This window comes from Sinohyriopsis cumingii, unplaced genomic scaffold, assembly GCF_028554795.1.
Source record: "Sinohyriopsis cumingii isolate HCF-2022 unplaced genomic scaffold, ASM2855479v2 utg001180l, whole genome shotgun sequence".
Taxonomy (NCBI): domain Eukaryota; kingdom Metazoa; phylum Mollusca; class Bivalvia; order Unionida; family Unionidae; genus Sinohyriopsis; species Sinohyriopsis cumingii.
In genome coordinates, this window is record NW_028315969.1 from 599,348 (window position 1) to 612,620 (window position 13,273).

Genomic DNA, 13,273 nt, shown 5'->3' on the forward strand with positions numbered 1-13,273 from the left:
TCCTGACACCAGGCTGACCAGTCCTAACATTAACCTTTTAATGCTGAGTTCCAAGCAAGGCAGCTGTCGGTACCATTTTTATAAGTCTTTGGTATGACTCAGACAGGGATTGAACCCACGACCTTCCACATGAATCTAAGTGCTGGCTGCAATGTTACAATCAATCAAAAATGAACCTACACTGTATTCATACCTTAATTAGTCATTTGTATCAAATATTGGGGAAGAATTAAAAAAAGTTAAAAGGCATGCAAATCCTACCTGCATAAGAACCATCAGTCATGGTCATGCATTAAGTCAACTCATTTCATCTGACTAATCAAACACTGAGAATACTAAATATGGGCCCCTGGGTAGCCAAGGTGCTTGCCTTTATTGATCTTTACCATCTCTCTGCTGTCCATGTGGCTTCGACTCTCTGTCTTTGAAAATGTGGACAAATGAGAAAGTTACCAGTTGCTTCCCATGGGTCAGTAGTTCTTACCGATGTTTTCCTGGGTTCTTCCTCCACCTGTAATACTGGCTGCCATGTATAGTCAATCTTGTGCTGAGAAATGGTGCTAAATTCCACCACAACAACAACAGCAGAACACTAAATACATCTAACATAATTAAAGTATCTAACAATTATCAAGGTCATTTATCATACTCATCTGCAAATGTGATCAATGATGGCAAAGGATACAAGTGAAAGGTAAACTAGGTGTATTAAAGCTTTGTTTCACAGGGTTAATTATCTATAAGCGTGCTTCAAAGTTTATTGTGAACTTAAAATTCCTGAATTGGCACTGACAGAGGTTTGCTCAAGGATGAGCAGAAAGTTTGCTATTAACTTGCACTGAAATCACAGCATCAGTATCTTAGTAACTGAACAACATTTGTAAAAATTTAATTTTGAAAATGTCTCTCTGAAATGTCCCTCATTTAAAATATATATAAAAATCTTTGATTCTAAATCCTCAGTAACACTAAAATGTATCCCCATTCACGTGCAACAAGCAGTGATGTCATACACAATGTTTTCACTGGTACACATATGATGTGTATTGAAACCATTTGGAGTAATGTTTTAATGATCTTTCAGAGATTGAGATATATTGAAAATAAAGACAATTTAAACTGGAATGAACTTCATTAGAAAAAAGCTATTTATTGGCAATTATTTCAAAGATTTTTTAAATAAGCATTCAACCACTTAGCTTACCCTTCTCCATGGTGTTATCCATCCCTTTATTTTTCAGAGTTCCCTCTGTAACTCATGTCCTATTTTTGGGACACTGCTATGTGCAAGTTATTGTGGAAGAGGTGGAGATAGTTTTTGCCTTTTTAAATTTAATGTTGTTACATATTCAACTACAACACAAGTAAGAGTTAATTACTTGGACTCTGATACTTAAAATACATCAGTTATGCAAGAACCCCTCCTGGCTCAGTCCTTGAATCAAAAGTATTACTTTCCACAAACATAAAATACTGATGCAACTTTTTACATGAAAAAATAATCATTCTTTTCAGAGTATGAATAATTAAGTGCAAAAAATAACATTATTGGAGTAAAAAGAAAATAAATGGATAAGACAAGATATATGTGACCAATGATACTTGCCAACTTAATCATAATAATGTAAAATAGAAACCCATGAAATTGTACCATGCTGGTCATATATGGTGCAATTCATTTCAATAACACATTTTTCACAATAAATAATAAAATCAGGAATGATCAATAATTGATAAGAAACCTGTACAAATTACAGATACTTCCTCTTTTATGACCAGTTTAACAATATGTGATTAGGATGGCTTAAGTTGTATGCAACTTGTATATTATGTCTATTTAATTTGCATTGTTTGTTTGTTTGTTTTGTATTTATTTTGTTCACTTCATTATATGCTATGGTAAAGTAACACTGAATGTTAATGTTGGACATAACCTTGTCTAAAATCAAGTTTATTTTCTATTTGACCTGAATTATTTAATTTTTATTTATCTTTTTAACTTCCTGTAAAAAGCTAATACATGGCTAAAATATTCTCTATGTATGGGCTTAATATCAGGATCAATATTAATAGAAGTAAACATGTTTATTTGGGCCTGGGAATAGATTATTGGAATTCCCATACAATTTACCTTGCATACCTGACATCGTCCAGGTTATATATTATAATTTTAGTAACAGACTTTGTAACTAACATTTTATTTTGTAAACATTAAGAAGTTTCTAGAAGGTTATTTTCCACTGGGTAATACTTTTTCATTTTAGGAAATCCTAATTGTGACTTGAGGTCAAGTAGATCACTATATAATCTTGTCAATGGAAAAATTATTTATTCATGCTTTTATATCCAAACATAATTAAGTTATTGTTGTGTACAGTAGTTAATCTGGAATTATTCAAAAATTTTCTTCTCTGGAATACAACAGTGCTCTGATAACACTCTTGGAAATAAAAACTTGAATTTATACTGAAATTTCAGATAAGGATTTCTTCTTGGATTGTATTTTGTGGTCCAACAAAAGACTGTTGGCATATCAACACTTTACAAGCCATCACAGGCCTGTCAACACTTTCAGTTTGAACTTTATTTGGATTTCCACTAAAGTTTATTTAGAACTTTAATTATTAGGACTTGTGTGTGTAATTCTAGGATCATTTGGGATTTAATTCACTATACCCTAAGTTCTTTTTTATTACATTTTCAGTGTATTCCGGAAAAATCAATTATTTGTTGAATTTGTTGCTTTTCAATTTTTTCTGATACTTATATTATGAGCATTGCCTCTTAACAATAGCTGATAAGCAAACATCAAATGGCTTCAAAATTCTTGTTTTAAAACAAGCATCTATGATTACTAATCCTTTAAAGACACAATGTTTAATTAACACAAGGTTTTTGATCATCAATAGTGTTTATTTACCTTATAAATCTATTTTTTTCATCATTTTTTGTGTGTTATGGTTTGATGTGTGTGCATGTGATTTAGATTTTTAATGTAGCTTTAACAGTTTTTCAGTCATATAACTATGATGTCCGCAGTGTTGCAGTTTATAGTGATGTCTAGCAATTGGGGCATCATACCACAGACGTGTAGCATCATGTCCCCCACAGTCGCATTATCCTGACATCAGGCTGACCAGTTATAACACTAGCCTCTTATTGCTGAGCGCCAAGCAAGGTTGCTGCTGGTATCATTTTTATAAGTCTTTGGTATGACTTGGCCTGAGTTCAAACCTGCTACCTTCTGCATCTGAAGCGGATGCTCTAACCACTTAGGCCATCTGAACCCTGTCATGGTTTGGAACAATCTGCACTCTAGTCTGAAGATTTGATTCAGCAATTGCAGTTCTGAAGGATAAAATAAAGCTCTGTAGTGATTATGTGTGTGTGTGTGATTAGGATTTTTAATGTAGTTTTAACAATTTTTCAGTCATATCGCTACAATGTCTGCAGTGTGGCAGTTTATAGTGATGTCTAGCACTGAGGTATTATGCCACATTATCCTGACACCTAGCTGACCAGTCCTAACACTAACCTCTTAATGCTGAGCGCCTAGCGAGGCAGCTGTTAGTACCATTTTTGTAAGTCTTTGGTATGACTTGGCTGGGGTTCGAGTCCACGAGCTCTCGCTTCCGAGGTGGATGCTCTAATCAATAGGCCACCGGAGCAGTCTGTGTAGTGCTTATACTTAGTTTTACAATATGATCATTCACAAGAGTATTGAAACACATATTTAACAACAAAATCATGGTTGCTAGTCACATTTAGCAAGTATTTGCTCATGACAGTTCATTTATACTGTATAGCAAAGGTTACCCAAATCAGGCTTTACAGTACTTAACAACTAATACATTAATCATTCGAGCTATCTAAATAATGCATAAGTATCTTTTTAAGCAGTTCTGAAACATCTCTTCTTGACTCAAGTATAAAACATCAAATGCAAGCTTTAGAAATAATACAAAGATAAAAAAATGACTAAACAATGCCTTAATTGCACAAGATTTTAATTTTTCTGTTTTGCAAAACATCTGGCAATATATTTTTATACATATTTTGCACATATAAATCTTCTAGTATTAACTTTTTTGTATGAAAATTGAAATGACTCCATTAAAAATATGAAGTTCTATGTTAACAAATATTATACATATAATTAATTATGATTTTTATGGATAGATGGTGTAATAAAAAATGAGGTACACAAATATACATAAATTACATATTAACATAGAATATCATTAAATCATTATACCCAAAACTAAATTATTTCAATATTTCAGTTTCTAACTGAGTACTTTCCAGTTTATAAACCTGGTTCTAAACTTTCTATATGCTGGATTTGGTACGATTTTAATTTAAAATTTCATGTATTCTATGCTATATTTTTGCTTCTGAATGAAATCCAGTGGCATTGTTAAAATTATTATACAATCTTTCATTTCTGCACACTTTAATTAATTAATGTATCAGTGGCAGAATATGAATATACAGTAGGTAAAAAAAAAATCTTATTTTTTATGAGTCTTGTGTTTCATAAATCATTATAATATTCATTCTCATACAACACAAATGAAATGTAAAAAATTATTACTTTTACAGAATAATGGTGAATGAAAAATCGAAGGATATAAAAATTTGAAACATGGTTGGCACAGAACATGATTGTTAATTTTCAAGGATTTTTGAGGGAATTTTCAAAGACTGTTTAAAGCTTTAGAGGAATTTTTTTCTGATGGAAATTGAACTTTTAACATATACTACCTTTTGATTCACTGCAAAAACAAATACAAAACTGAACAAGAACATCATCGATGATACACTCACTCCTTTGTTTAAATCAATAGACTTCTTTCTCACCTCCAGTGCAAACCATCTACAAAGTTTGGTACCAATATGTAATGTAGAACTAATGTTCTTGTAGAGAAACCATCTTTCTTCAGTCACGACTTCTAACTTCAGACAGAAAAATCAACTAGCTTTTTTCATACCCAAAGTGCAAGCCATATATTGTACAACATTTGGTCCAGATATGTGATGTAGAACTAATATTATTGTGCAGAAATATTTTTCTTCTTTAACAGTGACCTGGAATTTTCACCTTATGGCCCTAAAACCAACAGTCTTCACCCTCTGTCTAAGTGCAAACCATCCACAAAATTGTTTTCAGGAATGTGACAAAGAACTATTGTTATTGCGTTGAAACAATATTTTTCTCTTCTGTCACAGTGACTTTGACCTCTGATCTCTTGAGTAAAAAATTGATATGGTTCTTTTCTTACTCACACAGGTTAGAAGCTGCAGATGGCAGAGAACTAAGGTTATTCTGCAGAAACAAAGTTGGTAACAGACTGATGGATGGATATCATAATATGACATTCTCCACCTTATGGTGAATGTATAAAACACATAAAAGTGATATTACAGCAATTTGGCTGCTGCTCCATCTTGTAACTACCATTGACATGTCTTTTGATCCACTGAATTCTATCCGATTTCAATTACTTATTTATTAGTTCTGACAAATATGGAAATGCCAAAAATTAGAAATTAAAAAAGTTAAAAAGTGACATGCTTTATTCAGTTTCAATATTCTGTCTTTCTCAAGAACAATTCATAATTTAAAGGCTTTTTAAAGAATAAAATAGGTTTTAAGAAAAATATGGACAGTTCAAAGCAATTTCTCAAATTTGAGGGTTTTAGGTGGTCTGACCATGTCACAATACTAAATGGAGATTTCACAAACTGTTTTGCATGATACAGTCAAACCTGTCCTAACTGTCACCGGATTTCAGCAGTCACCTGCTCACCAGGCATTCTAATTTTCCCCCAGCTAATTACCTCTATAAATGTCATGTAATCAGCAGTAACCTGTCTTCTGTGTTCAGTGGCCAGAGATTTCTTAACCAAGCAGTGGTTTCACCCTGCCTTCCATGGCCACTGGAGCATATTCGCAGTAACCACTCCAAGTAAGAAAATTAAACTTCTTTGTTTGATGAGCAAGGCATGGTATATATAATGGTATATTACCTGAATCAGTGTTTAAATGTTTCATATATGAACTGTAATTCATAATTCAGTGAAACTCAGTAGTTCAACATGATGACTTTGAAAGCAAGGCAGTTTTCAACATTGCAGGAGGTATCCTGAACTGGTCATATCCACTACAGTTTAGTAATATGAGTCTCCTCTTACCCTTCCCACCTGATTGTGGTATTTGGACATTTATGTTGGGGTATAGGGTCACAGTCAAATGCCTATCAAAAATTGGAATTTGTCACCACTGTGCACTGGCAACATAGGGTAGCTGCTTACCAGTGGGCCTAGCAATCTTAAAAGATGATACATCTGTCACGGAAATGTGTATATTTGTTGTTTATGAATAGTTTGAATAGAATGTACTCAGGTTTCATGTCTGTATACACCATTACCTGGAGGTGGTTTATCTATATCAAACATTATTTTGATGTGAATTCAGTTCATTCCATGCTGCACAAGCAAAGTGCTTACACTGGGAAAACCAATTTTACCTTGAGAAAACAGGTTTTACATTGCAACATAGCCAGTGTACATACAGGCTCATGGTACATTCAAACTTAAGTGGTCCACTTTATGGTGCAAAATCTCCAGCTGTAGAGGTATGTGAACTGTATTTTCCTATCTGTATTATAGGATATAATTGTTTTTTTAATTTATTCTGATATTTATTGTGCATTTTTTATAGTTCCAAACTGTGTAATGCAATTTTCGATTTTATTATAGTCTGTTTTCTAGTTCACCAGTATATTGCTTAACAGAAGGATTGTATTCACATTAACGTTGCATGAATTACGGGATGATAGAACATTACATCAAGTTCTTAAAGATTCTCATCAGATCAAGGTTCATGTAAGAACCTGATTATTATGATAACCTTATACAGCAGTCCAGATGAAATGATCTTTATAAATTGATCATCTTTACTTACATGCATGCACCACATATGCCAGTGCATGTTATACATGACCATGCAACTGATATGACAAGGATTTAGATATAATAGTTTCAGCTGAAAGGGGTGATGGGCTAAGAGCAGCGAAGGGCTGAAGGAGTAACAGAGTGATAGAGCAATAGTTACATAGTTATGCTGTATCTTTGTGTCTGCACCATACTGAAGGACTGGTGTTGTTTTAGCCATGGTGCTAATTTGGGCTGGTATATACCCAGTGTGCTGCTGTTGATGTTGATGTTGGCCCTGAGGAAGATAGTGGTTATCTTAGGGTGAGGGACCATAGCTTTAGAACCAACGGGTTTGCAGGAAACAATAAGGGTCCATTCATGGTGGTTCCTTGACCATAGCAGAGAGGTGGGGCTGAAATTACCTTGTAGTTATGAATCAGACGCTGCAAGATATATGTTCCAATTTATATTAAATCAGTTATCAATATTTAAGCGAAAAATTGTCTTTTTTTAAAAATAAAACCAGTTATCACTATCTGAGTGAAACACTGTCACTGTTTTGAAATTCACATATCATTGGGTGAGTGATTATTTTTTTTTCTCCTTCCAGCTAGGAACCTCAACTACATGTCATTGTGTTAAAAATCCAGTCTTGGAGCTTATCCACATACATTTGGGGTAAGATTCTTTTCTAACTTTAATCATCCATAAATAAACATATTTTCATTTGTCATTCTTAGTGTCTTCATGTGACCCCAACCCAGTTCATCTTGTTGTAACATGAAATCAATATAAATATTATTTCTGAGAAATTGCAAGTATTATAAACATTATGTCTTTAATCAGCTTACAGATGAGATGAAACTTCAGCCTTGATGAAATTTGACCTGGTACTCACCAGTTACATTGCCAGTCACATGACTAAACAAATCTCACAATCTCTATGTCGATGTAGTCATACAATAACAACAATAAAACCTTGTCCAATGTTGTTACACCAAAATTTGAAAATATTAAACAAAAGTCAAATATTGCTTGAAAAAGAACAAAAGGACACATAATTCTCAACATATTTATTCTGAGAACAACGACAAGAAACCCTTCGTTGTCACAGCAACTTGGAGGAAGTCAAATTCATCAATAATGGAGCATGTGTCAATGATGGTTTTGCTTTATCACATGCCTCCTGCATTGACATTTGTTCTCTGCCTGGTGAATCTGGCTTTTTGGCAGCAAATTCCAGCTATCTGACATGCAACTGATTCTGACCCAACACATAAATGTCCCAAAGGGTCAGAGGAAACCCAGATTAACATTTCAGATGTTACTAACAATAGCCTCAAGAAGCTTCTTTTCATTCACTAATCATCAAAGGCATACATGTCAACCCCTAGCGAGGAAAAAGTGTAATGCCTGTGGATGAAAAGATTAATCCGAGCAGAAAAAGAGTAATCCATATATAAAATGTTAAAACTTCAGTGAACTTATATATATAAAATGATTTATTTACCCCTCTGGTCTTTTAACGTCATTTATCACTTCAAGTTTTCATACGTAGCACTTTAACTTTAGAAAGCAACAGACTGTCATGTTGCAGTTCAAAACACTTTGTATCAGCTTAGACCCTGAACCAGAAGAGCGTTAAGCACTGGTTACTGAGCCTGGATCTGAATTCAGTTTTATTTTTGTTAACAATACTGAACAATCAGCATTAGAATGGTAAAGAAACCGCCAATATTCCTTTCATAACCTGACAATGAAGAGGAAATTTATATCTTCCAGTAACTGGGTCTTTTAGCTGGGAAATAAGGTGCCACTGCACATCATCTCTGTCTGCATGAAGAACATTGTCAAACAGAATGCTAACTTCAGGAATTCTCCTTCCAAATGAGCCAAGGTAGACAAGAGTGGCAATAGAAAGGGATATCTCTTGATAAAGAATCTTACACTTTTAAAGCTTTTTGTTTGCCTCTCATTTACATCAGCAACTGAAGCATTTAAAAGCACTTCATCTCCTCATGGTAATTTCCAGAGCCTATAATCACAGGCTGTAGTATAATGATCTCTTACATGGTGCATCAAATGACAGGAACAACCTGTTATGTACAAAATAAAGGATGCAACGCCCTTATGAATTCCAGTCATCAGCTGAAAACCCCATACAGCTCTACCAACTTATGTCATGTTTCTTCAAAGCATTATCAAGCAAATTAAAAATCTTTTACTGTCAATTCTGGTAATGAAAGAAGAACACCCATGAATTTGCCCTTTTCACTGTCAAAATACCATAAACATACTGAGTAAAACTTATTGTCATCACACTAAACAGTCCCATTTTCATGGCTTCTGCTATTTTAAATGAAGTATCTTCTGCTAAACACTGAATAATATTAGATAATTTTATTCTTACACATGTATATTTTTCTGCACTTTTATAACCTGAGGGGACCCCAAGTGGCTGAGTGGTCTAACACTCACCATTATGGATAACTGTCATCTCACCTCTGCATGGGTTTGAGTCTCAGGCTCGGCTAATGTGGGTATGTGAGAAAACCTGCTGGTTGCTTCTCGTGGGTTGGTGGTTCTTCATGGGGGTTTCCCAGGGGTCTTCCTCCACCAGTTATACTGGCCACCATGTATATAGCCTATCTTGTGCTGAAAAATCTTGTTAAACCCTACAACAACAACAGCATAATCAGGAAACATGTATTTGAACAAAGGACCAACGTGGTCTGCTACTGCTAATGTTAATTCATGTTCTATTAAGAACTTCATAAATAACACCTCTACATTTATAACATTTGTGCCCACACTTGAGTTCTGCTGTAAAAAATAAGTTGCCTTAGTTAGTAAGACAAGCTAATTTGATGTGTGTCTTTGTTTTCAAGTGTTTTTCCACATCATCTTTACCATCATGACCAATATTAAGATACTTTCTACACAGTCTCCAATGGGAATAATGCTATTCTAGAATGGAATGCTGTTTAATGTCATTCATGTCTTCATCTTTGACTCTTTGGAGGATTTGGGGGTGTGTGTATCTTTTTCTGATTCATCTTTGAAATTGTTTGAAAAACATTTTTGCTCCAACACACATACTGACTAGAATCCAACTGACAACCTTTAGCACCAAATATTAAAATCCTTTCCACACAGCCAGCAATGGGCATGATGCTGCCCTAGAATGGAACACTATTATGTCATTCATTCATTTACATGTATTCATCTTTGGAGGATTCTGTTTTTTGTCTTTATTTGATAAATTGTTTACTCTAACACACACACTGACTAGAATAAATCTGACTATGAATTAGAACAAAGAATCTGACAGCAAAGACTCAAAATTAGAAAACCAGTCATAAAGCTGCTAAAAATAGAATATAATGATAGTGCAATGAAAATACATGCAGGATTATTGTACCCTTGTATAAAATCCATCAAAAATGACCTATAGTATAGCACATTACAGATTGGTTCTCTAACAAACAGGAATCATAACAATGAATCCTAGGTCTAAGGCTTGAAAGTAGAAACCAGCATGTTTCTTGGAAATAGGACAGCTGCCATAAACAGAATATATTAATATTTTTAGGGAAGTGCATTCAAGTCTAAGGACAAGTGTACTCTTATGCCATAGTAAAGTAGAAGCCATATTTTTTAGAATATGATCTGTGGGACCAATGTGGTGTTAATAAAAATGAGAAAAGAACTTACTGATTTTTTAAGGGTGGGGGATATACTGAAAAAGCATAATCCATATACCGTCAAGCATAAGGCATAATTTAGTGAAAAACAATGTAATGATTACGCCAATAGCATAATGACTTGCATGTATTCAAAGGTCACAAACAAAGACCAACTGTCTTTTGATCTCATTGAGTTTGAACAACAGCTTAATCTACCGACTGTTACAAGTGTGACACAAAATGCCAGTAATGTTTAACAATTATAGGTAAACTGTCAATTTTAAATTTAGTAGCCATTTTTATTGATAATGAGATAAAAGTGTTTGCACGCATGTGTGTGTGTGTGAGCATGTACTCCGTTGTAGAGTAAGAGATTTAGAGAGAAAGAGATAAATGAGTACATGTACGAGACAAAGATAAATGAGTACATTTACAAACAGACAGAGATAAATGAGTACATGTACAGAGACAGAAAGAGATAAATGAGTACATGTACATAGAGACAGAAAGAGATAAATGAGTACATGTACAGAGAGACAGAAAGAGATAAATGAGTGCATGTACACAGTGGTAGTTTCTTGATTGCTGCTAAATAGCTAAACTAAAAATACATGTACTTTGGTAGCATACTGCTACTGCTAAAAATAATGTGCAAAATAATAATAATGATACTACTACAATAATAATGCTAATACTAGTTGGTTCACAGGACATAAATTTGTCTTCAACCAAGTCTGTGAGTTGTATCTGCCTTCAGAGGTCAACTGTTCACAATGATCACTTTTGCCTTTTCCCATTGGTGCCTGATGTAGACTGTATATGTAAATGGCATGTGAAACTATCACATAATCATATATAAATTTCTGTATCCTCAAATTTGAAGAAAAAAAACCAACATGAAGTTTTCATTTATAGTTTGATTTTTGTACCCTTAAATTTGATGGAAATAAACACGAACTTTTCATTTATGTTTGTAACATATAAGAACAGGCTTTAATCTGCTTTGAAAGTAACTTTAGCAAATAAATACATTTCAAGTTTTCTTCATATTTTCATAAGTTACCTGTTCAATAATGGCAGTTGTGGCCATCTTTGACTTTGCAAGAAATAGATGAGGAATTCATTTATGAAGATAGCCACCAATACAATTATGAAGCATACAGCCTTCACATTCAGACCAAAACTGAATAGAAATAATGCTGGTCTACTCATAGTCACCCAACATCACTGAAACAAAAAGAAAATATGTGATTGTATAGAACATGGATGCAAAGTAGTCTGCATGCAATATAAGTTCACTTATAAGTCAGCTCCAACTGCATGTTGCGCAGACCAATATCTGCCATTTCATAAATGTGCCAGCAAATATGGGTCTCTGCAGTCTTTTAGGAGCTATCACAAAAACATACAACACAGACCCTGATCTGCCATCACATTATACAAAGACAGATTAGGGTTTAAACTGCTAATAGTTGGACTTTGACTTATAAGCAAATATTTAGGCATAAAAATGAACCAAAGTAAGCTCTCTCACGAATATTCCTTATTCATATCAACAAATAAAATAGGCTCCCAATACTCCAGACAAAATTTTTTCAATTATAGAAATCACCAGTGCAAGCTTAACGGACAAATATGGGGAAAATCAGCAGTAAATAAATCTGCCATGCTTTTTGTGGAAAAATAAGTGTACAATAAAAATCTACCTCTCTAGTAGACCATTAACTCCCATCAAATTCCCAAAATCTACCACCAAATTCAATGAAGGGTCATACTATCATAACGAAATGCATTACCTCCCTGGATTTACCCAGTAGGTTCCATTTGCTGAGTGATATCCTTTAATGAGATAACCATCCATTACTTTAGAACTGTACTGAATGAACAGTAATTTCAAATAAAAAGACAATTTTTTTGCAGAATACAGTCATAACTTGTAAAGAAAAATAAAAAGCCAATTGTTTTGTTTTGTTTGTAATTTCTAAATGATGGACAGTGAGAAAATACAAATTTACCAATTATAATGTATTCAGCTGAGAAGTATCATAATGAGCAAGTTTATGTTATTTTTTTATGCATATAACAACCTATACAGTTATCATAAATCCTTCTAAACTGAAGGCAAACACTGTGTGCAAAATGAAACATAAGAATATTGATAATCACTCATATCTTCAATTTAAGTTTATTTAACTGATTCAAGAAGAAGAACTAAGAACTGCAAGCTAAACATGATGAAAGGTTACATTAGAAGACAAGTAGTGAAGATTAAAGAGGAGAGGGAACATCTACAATTTCAAAGATCTGCATTTTCTTTTAAAGAGTTACTGTCCATAATTTAAACAAAACATCTGATATATGTTTTTTCTCTATGCATCTTATATAACTAACATTTACAGATTAAATTTCTCGAAAAATAATGTAGAGTTCTTTCTAATATACTGAACTGCACAGAATTCTTGAAATTCTTCCCAACAACTGTCGACGTTAGCATTTTCTTTATCTATATTGATTACCAAATAGATCGTAGATACAATGGTCCCCTCTGACCACTTACTCTATTTGGCCAGAATCCTTTCACACCACTGAGTTTGTGTTCAAATACAGCCCTCTAAGATAGTCAAATGCAATCTAGCAGCCAGCATACT

The 13,273-nt window shown here is 33.7% G+C and overlaps 1 protein-coding gene across 9 annotated transcripts in view; it reads right to left on the reverse strand.

Moving 5' to 3' along the window:
* The window catches only part of LOC149772740 (metallophosphoesterase 1-like), a 59,100-nt gene that overhangs the window by 41,584 nt on the left and 4,243 nt on the right, over positions 1-13,273 (reverse strand). For 8 of the 9 annotated variants that reach the window (XM_089947394.1, XM_089947393.1, XM_089947388.1 and 5 more), the window contains 2 exons: positions 11,689-11,852; positions 7,118-7,234 (listed from right to left, as the gene is read on the reverse strand). In XM_089947394.1, coding sequence (XP_089803520.1) covers positions 7,118-7,234; positions 11,689-11,837 — 266 coding nt within the window. In that variant the 5' untranslated portion in view covers positions 11,838-11,852. The remainder of the gene's footprint in view (positions 1-7,117; positions 7,235-11,688; positions 11,853-13,273) is intronic. The other variant, XM_089947396.1, reaches the window with a different exon arrangement.